Source organism: Terrapene carolina, unplaced genomic scaffold, assembly GCF_002925995.2.
Source record: "Terrapene carolina triunguis isolate 2854851 unplaced genomic scaffold, T_m_triunguis-2.0 Scaffold231, whole genome shotgun sequence".
Taxonomy (NCBI): Eukaryota; Metazoa; Chordata; order Testudines; family Emydidae; genus Terrapene; species Terrapene triunguis.
Genome location: NW_020664582.1, coordinates 13180643 through 13197618, shown reverse-complemented (window position 1 = coordinate 13197618; position 16976 = coordinate 13180643). Strand labels below are relative to the sequence as shown.

At 44.9% G+C, this 16976-nt stretch overlaps 1 protein-coding gene across 1 annotated transcript in view; it reads left to right on the top strand.

Moving 5' to 3' along the window:
• Positions 1-4001: 4001 nt before the first annotated feature.
• AATF (apoptosis antagonizing transcription factor) overlaps positions 4002-16976 on the top strand; it is a 78112-nt gene continuing 65137 nt past the window's right edge. The window contains exons 1-4 of the mRNA XM_026656596.2: positions 4002-4035; positions 6057-6248; positions 7619-8047; positions 9441-9578. Of these exons, the coding sequence (XP_026512381.1) occupies positions 4002-4035; positions 6057-6248; positions 7619-8047; positions 9441-9578 (793 nt within the window). The remainder of the gene's footprint in view (positions 4036-6056; positions 6249-7618; positions 8048-9440; positions 9579-16976) is intronic.

Here is a 16976-nt window from a genome sequence, read left to right as displayed (position 1 = left end):
AGAAACTGCTGAGCTCCAGTTCATTTGCAAATTTGACACCATCAGATCAGGATTAAACAAAGACTGTGAATGGCTAGCCAACTACAGAAGCAGTTTCTCCTCCCTTGGTGTTCACACCTCAACTGCTAGCAGAGCACCTCACCCTCCCTGATTGAACTAACCTCGTTATCTCCATACTGATTTATACCTGCCTCTGGAAATTTCCATTACTTGCATCTGAAGAAGTGAGGTTCTTACCCACGAAAGCTTATGCTCCCAATACTTCTGTTAGTCTCAAAGGTGCCACAGGACCCTCTGTTGCTTTTTACTGTATTGTCATTTTAATTCATATCAGAAATGCATTATCACAAAATTTAGAGATTACTGTTGGGGAAATTAATGACCCAACATTTTAAGCTTCCTGACCCATAATTTTCATGTGTCCCTCAGTTTCTCTCTCTCTCTCTCTCTCTCTGTGTCCCACATTTGGCCAAATTGGCTGTACAGGTATGTGATGAATGGATTGCTGTAGTCACTATTCCCTACTAAGCAGGGCCTTGGGACTGTATCTTGGGCTCCTGTTGTTTACATTGGGTCCAAAAGAGGTGCTGGTTCAGAGCTTAAAAAAGGTACTGGACACCTAGTATCTCACAGATTAAACCGGTCAGCCAAAGGCTGCTACAGATATGAGGGAGGATGTGTACCAGTGAGGGCCTGGGGCAACAGTAAAAAAATCTACTGCCCTCCAACTTACCTGCTGGGGAAGGGAGGGACTTTGATTTCTGCCATAGTGCTGTGTCCAGATTGTGCCCGGGGGTTCCATCTGTTATCCTTTGGCTAGTCCTGTCTGATGATTTTTAAGGCTCCATATGCTGTCTAAACGGGCCTGTCTTTCCAGCCTATCCCAGGCCTGCATGTTGTTGGTCCTCTCCTCTGTTCTTATCCGAGCCTCCATTTTTGAATCGTTCCCTCCTGTGAATAGTCCCAGCCTCTGCTTTTGCTGTCACTTTTACCAAGAAGTAGGGCAATTAAATGCTCACAGGGTTCTGAATATCAGCAGCAGCACTGACCAGAGGCCTTGTTAATTTCGTTTTGCTGATGGTGAAAACATGTGTAGCGATAGATGTCCTGTCCGCACGCTTAGACCTGCTCTACGCTTAAAAGTTTTGCCGGCATAGCTGTCAGGAGTCTGAAAAAATGATGCCCCTAACTGACATAATAGCTATGTCAGTCAACAAAAGCCCTGGTGTAGATGCAGAAAAGTCATTTTGCCAGCCTAGCTTATTTCATTTGGGGAGCTGATGTCGCTTTTGCCAGTATAGCGTACCAGCAAACTCTTTGTCGTGTAGACAAGGGAGGAAGGGTTCTGAATCGATTCTTCACACTTAGTTCTCAGTTGGAAGGTTTCCTTCGGAGCTGGCCGGGATAGAGATGTAGTTTTTATTTAAAATAAAGCTTAAATTCAACAGCAATTACTGGCAGTTATTATAATTATTATTTATTCTTGTTTATCTGCTTTGTATCTAGGGGACTCCAACAAGGATCAGGGTTCCATTGTGCTAATTCTAAAAAAAAGTCCCGGCCAGGAAGAATGTACAGTGTTACACGTAATGTGGATATAAGAAACAAAAGGGGTTGGAGGAAGCAAGGAGGACAAGATAACTGGTAACAATCATGTCTGCCATGTTCAGTAGCAGTCAGAGCATACCAGCTTTGCAGGCCGCTATTTATCATACTAGATGTGATTGTTCGTTGTTTTCTCCTGGCCACTGGCAAGTGGATTTTTTTTTTTAATCAAGCTCTTTGCTAGCTTAATTGCAAATTTTTAGAAATTGGTTTCTCCCTTCATGACATGTAGTGGCAATGTCCTCTTTGTCATTTTTAGACTGATACCTGCCATTTTTTTTACTGCTTTGGACTTCACACATTCATCCCATCACACCAGTGCAGAGTGCCTCCAATGGACAAAATAACTAAATAAATAAAATCATCAAACCAAGGACAGTGAACTCTTCTTCAGGGCTTGTCTGCATTACACGATTTGATTGTGTTCAGGCTTGATTATGAAGAGTTGAGTGAGCTGTCACAATACCGAGCGGAATTTGCCCTGGTTTACACTGACTGGGCAGTCATGGTGGTCAGCATTGCGTCAGCTAACTCGACTCTACACAACTGTGTATGAACATAAGATAGACAAGATCTCATTAACCGGACGTGGTTTACGTGTTACGTTTTCTTGATAAAGAATTTCTTGGCTTTGAGCCTTTTTGTGTGTGTGACTCGTAGCAGCTCTCAGATGCACATGGGTTGGGAACCAAGGCTGTGACCCCTGGAGTCCTACAGAGGAGTCTGCAGCTGACTTATTTATCTAGTCTCTCCTCTCAAGCACCTACCACCCCGGTACTGGGCATCTTACCCTCTTCTTGTAAGTGCAGGGTGAGGACAGAGCTGATCAGCTGCAGGTTTTGTTGCTTATGAACTCAACAAGCAATTTCTGTTTCATCTGTACAGGAAACTAGGAGTACACGCAAGTATGATGGCTGTGTATTTATGGCTTAGTGATAGAGGACTGGCCTGGGAGTTGGGAGACATGCTACCACTCCCTGTATGACCTGTGAGCACCCATTCCCCTCCCCCCCTTCTTCTGTCTTGTCTGTTTAGACTGCAGGCTGCTCAGTCAGGGTGGAGACTCTTGCTCTGTATCTGTACAGCACCTAGCACAACGGGAACCCCCGTCTTAGTTGGGGCTTCTAAATGCTACTGTAACAGAAATAGTTAATCATCTGGATTCTTAAATGTGACTTAGGAGCCAGATGGCTGCACCTGGTCACTTGACAAGGTGGCCCTCGTTTCTGCAGAAATGTCTGACTTGCTTTATATAGTCAATACATAATGCCTGCTTTAAAGATAGCAACCTGCAAGTTATGTAACCTGTTGCGTTGCATATACTTTGCGCTGGTTGCCAGTGAGCAATATGTGGGTGAAATTCATTAATTGCAAAGTGACCCTGCACTGTGTCTTGAGGTGTCTGAGGCGCTGTGCACTAGCATGAATTTCTATGCTATGGCTATGTCTACATTAGAGACCTTACAGCGACACAGCTGTACTGCTGTAAGATCTCCTGTGTATTGCCAACGGGAAGGAGCTGTCCCGGCAACATAATTAAGCCACCCCCAGCAAGCGGTGATAGCTGTGTCGGCAGGAGAAGCTCTCCTGTTGACATAGCTCTGTGCACACTATTACTTATGCTGTCAAAACTTATGTTGCTCAGGGGGGTGTTTTTTTTCACACCCCTGCATGGCACAAGTTTTGCCCACTTCAGTGGTAGTATAGACATGACCTAAACAAGAAGCTTGCAGAACTTGCTTTCCTTATGATTTCTGTAGAACAATGACTTTCCAACCAAGCGGGTTATGGGAAGCTCCTGATTTCCCTTTCACCATTTTGCAGTTCAGTGCTTGCTTGAGAATAAGACATTTTACCCTCTGTGAGTTGGGTTTTTTTCTCCCCTTAAGTAAATAGTTTACATAAATGGGGCATTAACATTCTCAAACACACATTAAAAAAAGCACTTAGCGATGTTCAGCCAATCAGGTCACTCAATTGGCTGAACAATCCTAACCCTATAATTTTGCATAGAGGATGTCTTGCGCATGAATGAAAATGAAGAGAAGAGAACCTGTTATAATGATCCATGTTTGCTGGAATAAACCATTTCCCTGTATCTGAAGAACAGGGAAGGGGGAAGGAGAACAGGCATTGTAATAAAGTTGTTTTCTATATTTAGACAATTACAGCATTTAGTTATTTAAGTGTCTTATAAATTTATCAAGAGCCCAGAGGGCAGCCGAGTTACGGGTTGTTGTCTTTTTATTTGCCAGCACAGAATGAAACCACTCCAGCTTTGCTGAATCTTCTAGCCAGGTGGTCAGACTTCTCAGGAGGACCCTATTATTCAGGGACCCCCCAAAGTGGCACTGAGCAGACATAGTCTATGCGGTGCCTCATGTGGTCTGTCTAATATGGGCAAGGAGGTGAATATAGGCCAGTGTTCATGTAACAAAATGAACTTGATAAAATTATTTTGGTGTTGGATAATGAACATATGGAGAGCCTCTTGGAGTCACAGGATACTTTGCTCTAGTTAAAAGTGCTGCACTTCGCTGACCTATAGAACCAAACCTAAATTGCTTGGGAGAAACCGAGATTATAATTGGAGGCACGTTTGGAGTTAGTCAATTTATAAAACTTTCAGCCATGTTCTTCCCAAGATTTTGATGGTGCTGGAAGGGGGAGTAGGGGCTTTAAGTCATAGAAAAGTCTAAGCGATTTCCTTTCTGAAGTATAGATGCCTTTGGAACACTCCTTTATTGCTGCTGCATTTTAAGTAAAAGAAACACTTGTTTACTTAACTGATTATAGACAGTGCCCTAGTGATGGTGCCCTGCCCTGCCAGGCAAGAAACCCAAGTCTGAGACTTCCCCTCTTCCTCCTATAGTGGAAGGTGTTTGGTGTTTCCACAGTGCTCCTTCTCCACATTGTAGGGGAAGTAGAGTGTGTCCTCAGCAGAGAGAGAAGGAGCATGCTCTCCCTAAAACTGAAGATAAGGGCTTGCATGCGGCAGTTTAGCCATACAGCTGAGCTTTGAATCCTCTTTCGCTTACAGTGTTGGGGAAAGTGGATTTGTAAGGGGGTATCAGGACTGCTTTCTCTACTGTCACTCGTATGAGTCCAGGCTAGGTTGGTAGTGACTGAAAGTTGTTCCCATGTGATGACTGTTGAGTGGTCTAAGTGAAGAGCCCAATTCGTTCTCTCTCTGCTTGCCAATAGGGAAGGAGTCATATCTGATAAACACTGCTTCAATTTCTACTCCTTGTTGATGACTGTAGCGAGCGACGACTCACGGGTGCAGTGCCTTCTGCTGGTCATCCTGGGAATTAGCTCTTTTCCAGCTTCGGAGCACCCTCTGCTGGCCTGTGTCTTGCCTGCCTCAGTCCCCATGTCCTTCCCAGACCCCAGTGCCCCTTTCCTCGGGGTTCTGCCCCCAGCAGTACCCCCACTCTTTGGGTCTCCCCTCCCAGGAAAACCCCCAACCCTCTACATCCACCTTGCCTCAGTGGCTACTGCCAGTCGTCCTCTAGCCCCCGCTCACTGGGGCAAACTGCAGTCTGTCCTGGCCACTCATCATTGGCAAGGGGGTTGGACCAGCTGCCTCTACCACCTCCCAGCCCCAGTACCCGCATAGGCCTTTATCAAGGCCTCAGCCTGGGGAGTTGCCAGACTGGAGCTCCTCTTGCCCTTCCTCGGCACTGCTCTGCTCTAGGTACCCTATTCCCAGGCAGCCAGGTCCTTCTCTCTCCACAGCTAGAGAGAGAGTGACCCACCTCCTCCCTGAGCTCTTATAACAGGGCCAGGTGTGGCCTGATTGGGGCGTGGCCCCAGCTTTGGCTGCTTCCCCAATCAGCCTGGCCTTTTTCCACCAGCGTGGGGTAACTGCCCCACTACAATGACCCAAACTGTTGTAAGCAGGTCTGAATATACTGCCCCACTCTCCCTTGTTGGGTGGAATCAGACCTACGTTCAGGGCATGTAATTTGTTGGCCTTTAGAAGCTGGCCTCCAGAGGATATGAGTAGATCTGTGTTAATATGCTCTTACCAAAATTGGATGAATCTGACCAGGTTTTTTTTGAAGCACCTAAAGCTTGGCCTTGGTCCATCAAGAGGTTTACGGCCCTTTTGGTGAACCTAGGAGAAGCCCGTCCAGGAGTGGCGAGAGCCAGATAGGTATTGATGAGTTTTGTTTCCAAAAACGAAGCTTGTGGGCTATGTGTGCCTAAGTGACGCCCTGAACAGCTCAGTTATATACAGCTCCTAATATGATTTGTCCTTTAGCTCATGTGTTAGAGGCCAGCGTATGTGGAATGCAAGGTCCCTAGTTCTAGTCCCCTGAATCCAAGGAGGATATAGATATTTACTTTCTGGCAGTCCTAGATCGAATCTCTCTCCTGTCTAGCAAGCCTGAGTTCCGCTCTTAGTTTGAAACCCTGCACTATTAAACTCCCTCTCCTCTTCACAGCCACTGCTGCCAGGGTGATCGACAAGTTTGATGAGGGCGGAACCGAAGATGACATCCTTGCCGTCGGCAATATACGGAAACGAGCCTCCGCCTCCCTCTTAGAAGCTGATAAGAGGTACAGCGGGAGAGCTGTATCTCGCCAGGCCTTGCAGGAAGAACGATGGGGAGAGTCTCTGCCTGGAGCAGCATTCGGTGAGAAATTCAGTTTCCTTCCCCGCCTTTCCGTCCGTCCCCCGCACTTCCCCGGGCAACCCTAAATTGCCACAACTACAGGCAGTAAGTGGAATGCTCATACACTGGAGCTCTGCACCATGACAGGACTCCCAGCTCAGCAGTTTTTAAGTCTCATTGACTTCATGTGCTTAAAGTTAAGCTTGGCTTCTTAAGTGCTGTGCTGAATCGTAGCCTTATTCATTAGCTCCTGGGAAAGGGAAGTCTCCAGGACTATCACTGCTCCCTGCAGATGAAGGAAGGGGAGTGACTAAATCTCAGGTACAAAAAGTTCAGCCAGGTTAAATTACCTGGCAAGGAAAGTGACGTGAACGCCATGTGGAAAGGGAGAACTATCCGCCATCTTTAAATTGTCAGCTCTTGAGCATTGCAGCTGCTTAGTGCTTATGTACAATTTCTCATTATAAAGACACGTGTACCAAAGCATGAGCACCTTGTTTGCTTAACATTGCTTCATTATTCAATGGGAAAGGCTGTCAGCTAATCAATGGATGTGATCATCGTTGTTGGAGTGACTGTTACTGCAGAAAAGTGTGAACTAAGGTTCAGTTTGCAGACGTATCCTCATAAGCCTAAGGAAGGAGCAAAATTGTGCCTAGAATTATCCCTAGTGGACTAGAGAGCTAAACCAGGCCAGGCCACCAATTGGATGCTGGTAATTAAGGGTACGATTCAGTCACGGGTATTTTTAGTAAAAGTCGTGGACAGGTCACGGGCAATAACCAAAAAGTCACAGCCAGTGACCTGTCCATGACTTTTACTAAAAATACCCCTAACTAAATCTTACCTGCTGGGACGGGGTATGTGATCCAGCGGACGCTGCTGTTCCTGGGGGTGGGGGGCGGCCTGGGGCCCTGCCGCTGCTGCTGCTGCTCCTTGGGGGGGGGGGGGGGGGGAGGCAGCCCGGGGCCCCGCCACTGCTGCTCCAGGTGGGAGGTGGCCCATGGCCCCGCTGCTGCTCTGGGCCGGGGCCCCACCACTGCTGATGCTCCTCTGGGCAGGAGTGGCCTGTGGCACCGCTGCTGCTCCCAGAGCTCTGCTCCGGGACAGCGCCCGGAACCAGTTGCCCGGGACCAGTAGCCTGGTCCTCTGGAGCAGTGGCCGGTGCGGATGGTCCCAGGACCGCCCCAGCTGATTGGGCGGTCCTGGGGTCAGCTGCATCAGCCGCTGCAGCTGCGGAGGTCACAGAGGTCCCGGAAAGTCACGGAATCCATGACTTCCGTGACCTCCGTGAAAGATTTGCAGCCTTACTGATAATGGATATTGCAGAGTTGCAGCCATAGTTTGTGATGAAATAACTTTGTTTAAATATCTCCTTTTTTAATTATCAGATGAAGAAACATCATCTGAGAGAGACCTAGACAGTGGAGATCTGGAGGAAGAATTGGATGAGGACATTCTAGATGCTACAGCTGATCAGGACGATGAGCACAGCAGCACTCAGGAGGGTGACTTGGGAAGTGACCAAGAGGAGGGGAGAGAAACATCTGCCCAGCTCCAAACACCAACGTTCAGTTTCCAGAACATCCGTGACTTTGAGAAATTTACGGAAGGGATGGATGATGTGGGGAGCAGTGAAGAGGAGGATGAGGAAGAGGAGGATGAAGAAGAAGGGAGCAATGAAGAAGAATCTGGGGATGCAAGTGAGGAGGACGTGGCAGATGCCAAAGAGAGCGAGGATGACGCGGGGGTGGTGACCTTCTCTAAAGAAAAAGTGTCTGAAGAAGTAGAAAAAGGAAAAGCTGTGAAAAACCAAATAGGTTTGTACATGGAATTTACTTTGTATTTTGATGAGCCTTATGCCTTGTCTATGCTAGAGAAATGAACTGTGCTAAGAACTCTTTTAACCCATTTGCACGTTGCAGCACGCACTGGAGTAGTTTTAGGAGTTTACAGCAAGTGTTCTACCAGCTGTGCTCCATAGACTGTGGCCTTGTCTGTACTGCAGAATTAAACTAATACTTTGTCAGCAGTCGGTTTAGCTGAACCAGTTTTGAGCATTGTTATGGTACCATTGTAAACAAGGACTTATTGCACTGTATGTGCTGCTCAGGGACTCAGACACTAGTCTGTGTTTTGGTGTGCTTTAGTACAGGGGTTCTCAACCTTTTTCTTTCTGAGGCCCCCCCAACACGCTATAAAAAGTCCATGACCCGTCTGTGCCACAAAAGCTGTTTTTCTGCATATATAAGCCAGGGCCAGCGTTAGGGGGTAGCAAGCCGGGCAATTGCCCAGGGCCCCACACCACAGGGGGCCCCACGAAACTAAGTTGCTCAGGCTTCAGCCCCAGGCTTTGGCTTTCTGCCCTGGGCCCCCGCAAATCTAATGCTGGCCCTGCTTGGCGAACCCCTGAAACCTGCTTGTGGCCCCTGAGAACCACGGCTTTAGTATTCCATCCCAGTGTGTTGGCTGGAGAGGAGGTGCTTGTTTTCTATGCCCTTGTGAGCTCCATCCTCCGGAGTGAAAGATTTTGGGTTTAATGGGGATATAATGATGGATTACAATGGAAACTAAACATTCTCCTCACTTCCTTTATAATGATTTTTTTCTAAAGTTGATGTACGTGATGATTAAATATTTTCTCTCGGTTGTCCTTCATTAGCCTGTATGACTGGTTGTCTCTGCTAACCCAGAAGCTTCTAGGTTGGTGATGACAACCCATCAGTGCAGGTGTTAACCATGACATGCTGATTGTCTGCTCCCACCTTGTGGGGATTCTGTAGTTAATCCCCTGCCCCCATCACTGGTCCCGTCTTCCCTGCAGTCCAGATTTTGCGCTGCAGGGCATGATATACTGTGTGGGAGCTGCGTTGGTGCTGCGTGCCATTCCTTGCTGTTCAGCATTTGTCATGTCAGATGATGGAGCTGTGTGCACCTTGGCTTTGGCAGGTCTACAATTTGAATTTCTCTGGTGAATTTTAACAGAAGCCTTGAGAAGCTTTTAGGCAACTACTCTCTAGTTGTCCCATTAAATAATGAGTCTCCATTTGCAAAGTGTCGTTGCAATAGGAAAGTGCTGCTGGGGAAGGAGAGCAAAGAGAAGTGGCTGATGCTTTCTGATTCAGAGTCTTTGGGAGGCAGGGTCACGGGAAAGTGGGTGAAGAAGTGCTTTGGAATATGTAATCCATGTTTTGTTTCCTCTGTGTTTTAAAGCACTGTGGGACCAGCTGTTAGAAGGGAGAATCAAACTGCAGAAAGCGCTCCTAACGGCCAACCAGCTTCCACAGCCAGATACATTCCCGGCGTTTAAAAAGGAAGGTGGGCGAGAGTTTGCCAGCGCACTCAAGAACAGTAAGTAGTTTTAAGTCTGCCTGCTTTGGTGTCAGAGATACAGACTCTGCTGGCAGGGAGACCCAGGTTCTGTACTCAGTTGTGGGCTGGGAGTGGCCGTGGAGCCAATGTCTTCAGCCTTGGAGACAGGGATTTGTGCCTTGTGATAGCAACCCTTGCAGTTAATTAGGGATCAGGTTTGACAGGCTCCAGTGACGGTCCCATCCAAGTGTACTTTGGCTGAATGGCAAGGCACTGATGTGTGAGGGGCAGGACCTTGGAGATGCAGACACCTGGCGTGTAAATCATATATTTTATTATTCTCTATTTGTATGGTGGTAGCCCCTAGGAGCCTTGCTTACGGACCAGGACCCCATTGTGCTTGGTGCTGCACAAGCACAGAACAAAGGCAGTCCCTGCCCCAAAGAGCTCCCAGTCTAAGTAAATCTGTGCCCTCATCCATACGTATTGGGCCACGTTCGGCTCTGGTGGTGGCTACTTGTCTTATCTTAGCACCGCGATGCCTCAGCTGAGCTTGTGACCACACTGACTTCAGGGGCATTCCCACCAGAGTTCAAGGTGGTCCTTCAGGCTGAATGAATTTCTTTTTCTTTTTTGTTGAACATTAGAAGGGATTGGTTATCAGTTCAGAGTATTGCCGGTCTGCTGCGTTCTATGTGATCCGTCCTCAGCATAGGAGACCTTCTGAAAATGGGTTGATTCCTCTTTCTGTTTTGAGTCCCTAGGCAGCATTGCAGCATGTGACACAAACTCCATGCTGTGAGGCAGAGGGTCACCAAACCATGAGACTCTCTATACCAGGGGTCGGCAACGTTTGGCACGCGGCTCGCCAGGGTAAGCACCCTGGCGGGCCGGGCCAGTTTATTTACCTGCTGATGCGGCAGGTTCGGCTGATCGCGACCCCCACTGGCCGCGGTTCGCCGTCCCGGGCCAATGGGGGCGGCGGGAAGCGGCGCGGGTGAGGGATGTGCTGGCCGCTTACCCTGGCGAGCTGCATGCCAAACGTTGCCGACCCCTGCTCTATACCCTGGTGTAATGCTCCCCACGGGATAAGATCTCAAAGAGAAAGTCTGGGTTGCCAGGTGCCTGCTGTCCAACTGGACAGTAAGTATCCATTCAGTTAGGAGACTGATTAATCTATTTAACAAACAAAAAAACCCCACAACAACACAACAGTAATACTGTTAATGATATCGGTCAGGTAAGGCCTACAGTGGGTTCTCTAAGAGATGGCAAATATAATGCGCAAAATGCACCTGGTAAACACTATGCACGCAGAACTCATTTCCATTGACTTCCGTGGGCTTTGGATCAGGCTGTTACCTAATAGGAAATGAAATCAAAGATCATCAAACCTGTTCAACTGTTCAATGCAAGAGAGGAAAGTGGGTTTCTGCAGGAGTATTTTTATGTCCTAGTGATCAAAAATATTTGCAAAAATAATGAACTGCATACACAGTAGGATATTCTTCTGCAACTTTAAATGGGGAAGATGTGTGCACCAAGTCACTTAAAAACTCACTGAGAAGGTTGTTTCTTTAGCTCAAAATTCTTTCTTCCCACCACCCTGATTCTGGATGTTTTCCAGCGTCTCGACCCTTACAGTTCATCAAAGAAAACACCCCATTATCAAGCAGTACCTTTATATCTCCCGTTCTGCAGATCTGAGCCAGCCCTTTGGTATTGGTCCTGTGTCCAGTCTAATCTTGAAAGGTGCCTATTTTCGTGTTCAGTTTAATGTGCGGCTGCAATGATGTCAGAACCCTGTGAGGTTTTGGCTTAAAGTGGCAGAATCCTTGTAAGACTGGTTCATGAGCTTTTGGCACCATCAAATCTAACCTAAATCCTGATCCCGAGTCAGCCTTTGACTGAACCTAATAGCCCATCTTAAACCTTATCCGAATCTGAACACATGAACTCCTCATCACATCTCTACTTGTAGCAGGTGAGGCACTTTATATTTCCAAGTTAGCTCTGCTGCTTTAAATGAAGTGATTAAAGTGTGTGTGGGGAGGGAGGGAAGGCAAACTCCCAATAATACTAAGCTGACCTTTTAGTGAAATGCATGTTATTAATGTATTTAATGAGATGCATTACAAACTGCAGCAAGCACCATGTTTCATTACAGGTCTAAAATGCAATATCATTAAAGACCTTTAACAGAAACAAAGGTTGACATTTTGATATTTCCCATAAGCAAAATACATCCAAGCACATGGAATATAATATAGTATAAATATAGTATAGGGGAGATGTTAATTTTTTAGTTGTCTGGGAATGTTAAAAGAAAATCCACTGTTTAATAACTGCTTTGTGAGTTCTCCCTCCTCTCTCACCCCTTTTTCATAATCTGGCTAGGAGGGGTTGTGGTACTATAGATTTACATTCCTGATGTCTTGCATTCACTTTTGTGCCGTATTTAATGTGTGAAAACACCAAGAAAAGAGAGGACTTGGGTGCTGCCAGGGAATATAGCTGGGACTAACCGGATGATATTAGCAAAGGGAAAATGTAGAATGAATCTCAAGAAATGCTTTGTAACAAGGGCACCGTTGGGGCAAAAAAATTAATAAGATTCAAAGAGGGATTGGGCACCAATATGGTGGAGGAGGTAATACTAACAAATTGTGGAAGTGATAGAAAATCTTATGCCTCATGGCTAAAGACAATCTCTAACTACTAGAATGAGACCCCGATCTGGCTACTGCGGGGTTTTGTGCACCTTCCTCTGAAGCACCTACTGCTGGCTGCTGTTGGGGACAGGACTGAAATAGATGGACCACAGATCTGATCCAGTCCGGCAGTTCCTAGCTTTATTAGATTGTGGAATAATCTTTTATGGGAAGTACTAGAAACTCCATCACATGGGCCTCTGAAAGATAGCCTGAGAATGTATTGTGGGGAACAATTCTGCACTGATTCTAAGGTGGTGGACTAGATAATCTTGTGGATCTTTTCCATCTCTAGGTCTATGAGTCTATCAAATAGGTAAAACCTGGTGCATTGTCAAGGGATCCAGAATTTGGTATTTTTGCTTGTTAAAGCATCTGCGGCCAAGGTCATGTCATGTTTATCCGTTAATCTCTTCAGGGCAGGGGACTTGATCTATGTTAGTAAAGCACTGTATGAATTTATGGTGCCATGTAATTGATTTTTAACAATATTGAGTTCAAGAACTTTCTCCTTAAATCATCTCTTGTTTAGTGTTTTCTAATATTGTTCTTATAAAGGAGAAAGGTTAAATTTCATTTTTCTTAATGTAATTTGCAACCAACATAGGATATTTTACAATGCAAACATTCCATTTTTTTAAATGAGGTGCACAGTGTTGGCCTGTGTCTTGCTGATGTTGTCACGACTGTGCAAAGGTGCTTTTGCCAAGTTTTGATTTAGGAAGTGTAGAACATGGGGTAAACTCGCTTTGTATGTGGCCTACAACTTCGAACTGGCCACAGCGGGAAAGTTGGTACTAAATAATATTGGTGGCTTTTCATCTTGGTTGTTTTCTAAGCAGTTGACATATGTAGCTCACTGACGCACAGGCTGTATGCAGCAATCGCTCTTGTAATGTCAGTTTAATACCTGATATGTCCCTTGTCATCAGCCTATATCCTGCCCTTTTATGGGGATGGAGCCTGTGGTGCAATGGTCTTTTTCATCTCTAACTACACCTCTACCCCGATATAACGCTGTCCTCGGGAGCCAAAAAAATCTTACTGCGTTATAGGCGAAACCATGTTATATCGAACTTGCTTTGATCTGCCAGAGAGCACAGCCCCGCCCCCCCCGGAGCGCTGGTTTACCGCGTTATATCCAAATTCGTGTTATATTGGGTTGCGTTATATCGGGGTAGAGGTGTACTACAGTATAATCCCTGTGGACTAGCATGGTTTGAGAAGTTACTTAATTATTATGTCTTTTGTGAGGTTGGTCCAATGTGTCATACTTCTAAAACGTCAGTGTTCTTGTGCTTCAAATTCTTGTTCACTAGAAGGGTTTGGCTTTTGAAGCTCTGGAGAGTGAAAGCCAATGGCTTTGCAGAGTTATCAGGCCATCTAAGCCCACGTTAGCTGTAATATCCATACACAACATGTATATATTTTTTTGTTTGCAAGATGGCTTTTGACTTGTGGTTGTTGCTACAAGGTTCTCCAGTAAGAATTGTGGCTTCTGCTTTAATGATTGGGTGAGCCTTTGAATCCTGAAGGATTTCACAAAAAGATGTGAAGATCTGTTGTGTTAAACAGTGAAGAGCCATCTCCCCATCATTTTGCTGTGTTGGGCATTGTGAGAATGAATCAGAGCTCTCATTCTGTACATCTGATTCGCGACTCGTCAATAAAGCCAGAGCTTCGTCGTGCGGGCAACCTCTGAACTGTATTACATTCTTGCTTATGGAGCTTTTGTGCTTGTGGTAATTTGGATGTGACCTTTCAAGCCAGTAGACAACACCTGGTGAAATTCAAAAGGCATTGCCCACTGTAATTATAAAAAACTGCCTCTTGAGTTGATGCAGAATGGGCTTAATTTCATTTATGACCGCCAGCTTATTTTAGTATAAATCAGGGTCTAATAAAAGTCCCAATTACGAGCTAATCAAGGGGTTTAATGTTGGAATAGAAGCAAAAATGGCTTCTATGTGAATAAGCCTTTTAGTCTCTTTTTAAATTGGTCTAGTGGGCTGGGTATTAGGCTGGGGAGTTCTGAATTCTCACCCCCGCTCTGCCACTGATTCATGATGTAGCCTTGGGTAGGTCACTTAACCTCTCCCTGTTTTCCCAACCAGAAGAATCTATAAGGATTCTTACATAAAGGTGTTTTGAGAATGAAAGTAGTTAATGGCCATTTGAAGGTGGGAAGGAGCTTTGTAAATACTAAGTATTAATATTATTGCATTCTGTCATCCTGCGGGACACGCCAGTCTTAAGAGACAAGATTTTGGATGCAGAAAATGGTAACAAAACAACACTGTTTTGGATTGGATTATGTTCTGCTTAGGGATGGATGAGCCACACACATGCTTCTCTCCAAATTAGTGAAAGAAATCCATTGTTACATTGTTTTTTTAAAGTCAGATACGTGTGGCCTTTTTTGTAAAAGGAAAAATAAATGGTTTGGTGCTTCAAGTAGGTTGAAGCGATTGGGTACAACAATATCAAACTTAATTTGATATCCTACCCAATTGGACACTCGGCGGAGCTTTCTTCCCTCAACGGCACAACGAGCCATTGAAAGTGAACGGGAGTTGAGTGTCTAACTTTGGTTTTTTGGTGCCTGTAGAAAAATCTGTCCCTTAATATTTTAATTAATCTTTTATGTGATAGCTTTTCCTGAGTGTATCCATTGCTTGTAGTATTCCATGCCTCCTTTCTGCCCAGAGAAAGAATGAACATTTTGGATGGATAAATTATCTTTCTACATTCGCCAGTATGACATGTCCCTCTCGAGACAACTTTCTCTCCATTATGGCTGAATGTGATGGTACAATTTTATTAGGGATTTGGGGTAATAGTATTAAAGCGCCTATGGTAAAGTTTCAACTGTAAGATTTGTGGTGTTAAAGCCAAATCCAAGGCAAAAATAACAGCGTTATGTGCAGCTTCCAAATTAGGGCTGAAAGTGAAGAGGTTTTTAAACTCTTTTTTTTGGTAAGCAATCTAACGGGGCTTGGACATTCTCAGATGCCTGAGATCTCAGGTTCTGGTGGATGATTTACTGCAAAATTGCTTATAAATTGAAGTAGAAAATGTTTTGCAGACCTGGCAGCTTTCAAGCTTCACACCCATTTGTCACCCAGCATTTCCCTTTGTGTATAGAACAAGAATTAATTAGGCTGCACTGCAGGAAAAGTTTATGGCCATAATTTATATAGGATGAATTTCTGTTTAAAGAGACAGCCTTGCTTTGTTTGCACTGTCTTACTTTTTATTTCATTTTTAAAAAATCCTTAATTATGCTCCAGGTTTTTTCCCTTCTTTTTTACATATAAATTGCGGACCACATGGTAATGGAGCTCATGTTTATTCCTGTTTCACTTCCATGGAGAACGTCTTAGTGGTCTTTTAATGCTACCGCAATTACGGTGGTTGCTCTGTGAATATAGTGCAAATGCTTAATGTTTAATGCTCTCTACACAGAAACTCCCACAGCTAAAATTTCTAAGGTACTGTTGCCTGGAGTGGTCTGTTTCCACAAGATAGATTTGTATTCTCTTGCACCATATCTTCTAGTCTAGTCCAGGACATGAGATGCTGCCTGTGTTTAGGGTCTTGCATGTTCAATTAATGTTTTTCATAATCAATGCAAGTCAGAACTTGCAGTCTGCTCCTGATTTGCACATTAAAGAGACCCATTAATTAAAAATTCCAATCCCTGGCAAGTTCCCGCAGGATCCCTGCATTATTTACATAGAAAAGGAGTGCAGGGTGCAAGTTTCTGTGCTATGTCTCCACATAGATTGCACACTTGCAGTTAAGGATCTTATGTGTTTTGGTTTTGTTTTTCTTTTTTTGGGAAGAGTTAGTTCTCATTGACAGTTCCACAAGAATGCGTAATTCCCAGAAGGGCAAGGAATAGTCAAAGTAAGATGGTGACGGTGGTATTCAGGGGTCAGAAATTAAACAGTTCCAGTGCCTGGGACTTCTTATGTTAAATCTTGATTCAGTGCTAGAAAAGTACAGCTAGTGTGAGGGACCCATGAGGGCTTCAAGACATGATCTCTCTTAATTCACAAGGACTAGAATCCAATGCTCTCTCTGCCCTTGGATAGCTGTGCCTTTCAGCATTGTTTTATAGCCCTGATAGGTTGCAATATCTCACTGTTCCAATTAACATCCTGCTTTCCCTTAACCCCCCCCCCCCACTTCAGTGTGAACCTGATATATATAGTTTAAAAATGGATGATATTTCAAAAACTGATAGAGCTAGAAACCAGTACTTTATGCTGTTGGAAAAGAGCTGGGAATCCCAGCTTTTAAACAGCACAAATTAATCTCATAACTAGTTGTTGGAGGGGTCTGGAGCTAAAAGAATGGGAAAAATCAAAGCTGGGTTATTGCAAAAAGCAATAATGGAACTAGCTGTTAATGGAAATTACGAGACTTTTAAATAATGGATATCTATGTTGTCATCTTAACTTTTTAAGACTTGTCAATAATTCCATAAAACCTATATAAAAGTAATAATTTTTGTTCCCGTCCTGTGGTTCCACCTGTCAATAGATTATGAAGAGCTACTGGGATTCCATGTTGCTTCTTTCAGCATCATAAGCTCAAGAGAAGAATCAGTGGACCAGTGAAAGGAAATGGAGAAAATATCAGACTTGGGCAAGAGGCAAAAACAAAGTCCAGTATTTTCTCCACTTAAGTCTAATATTTTCTTCGTTTTCGCTTCCTTGGT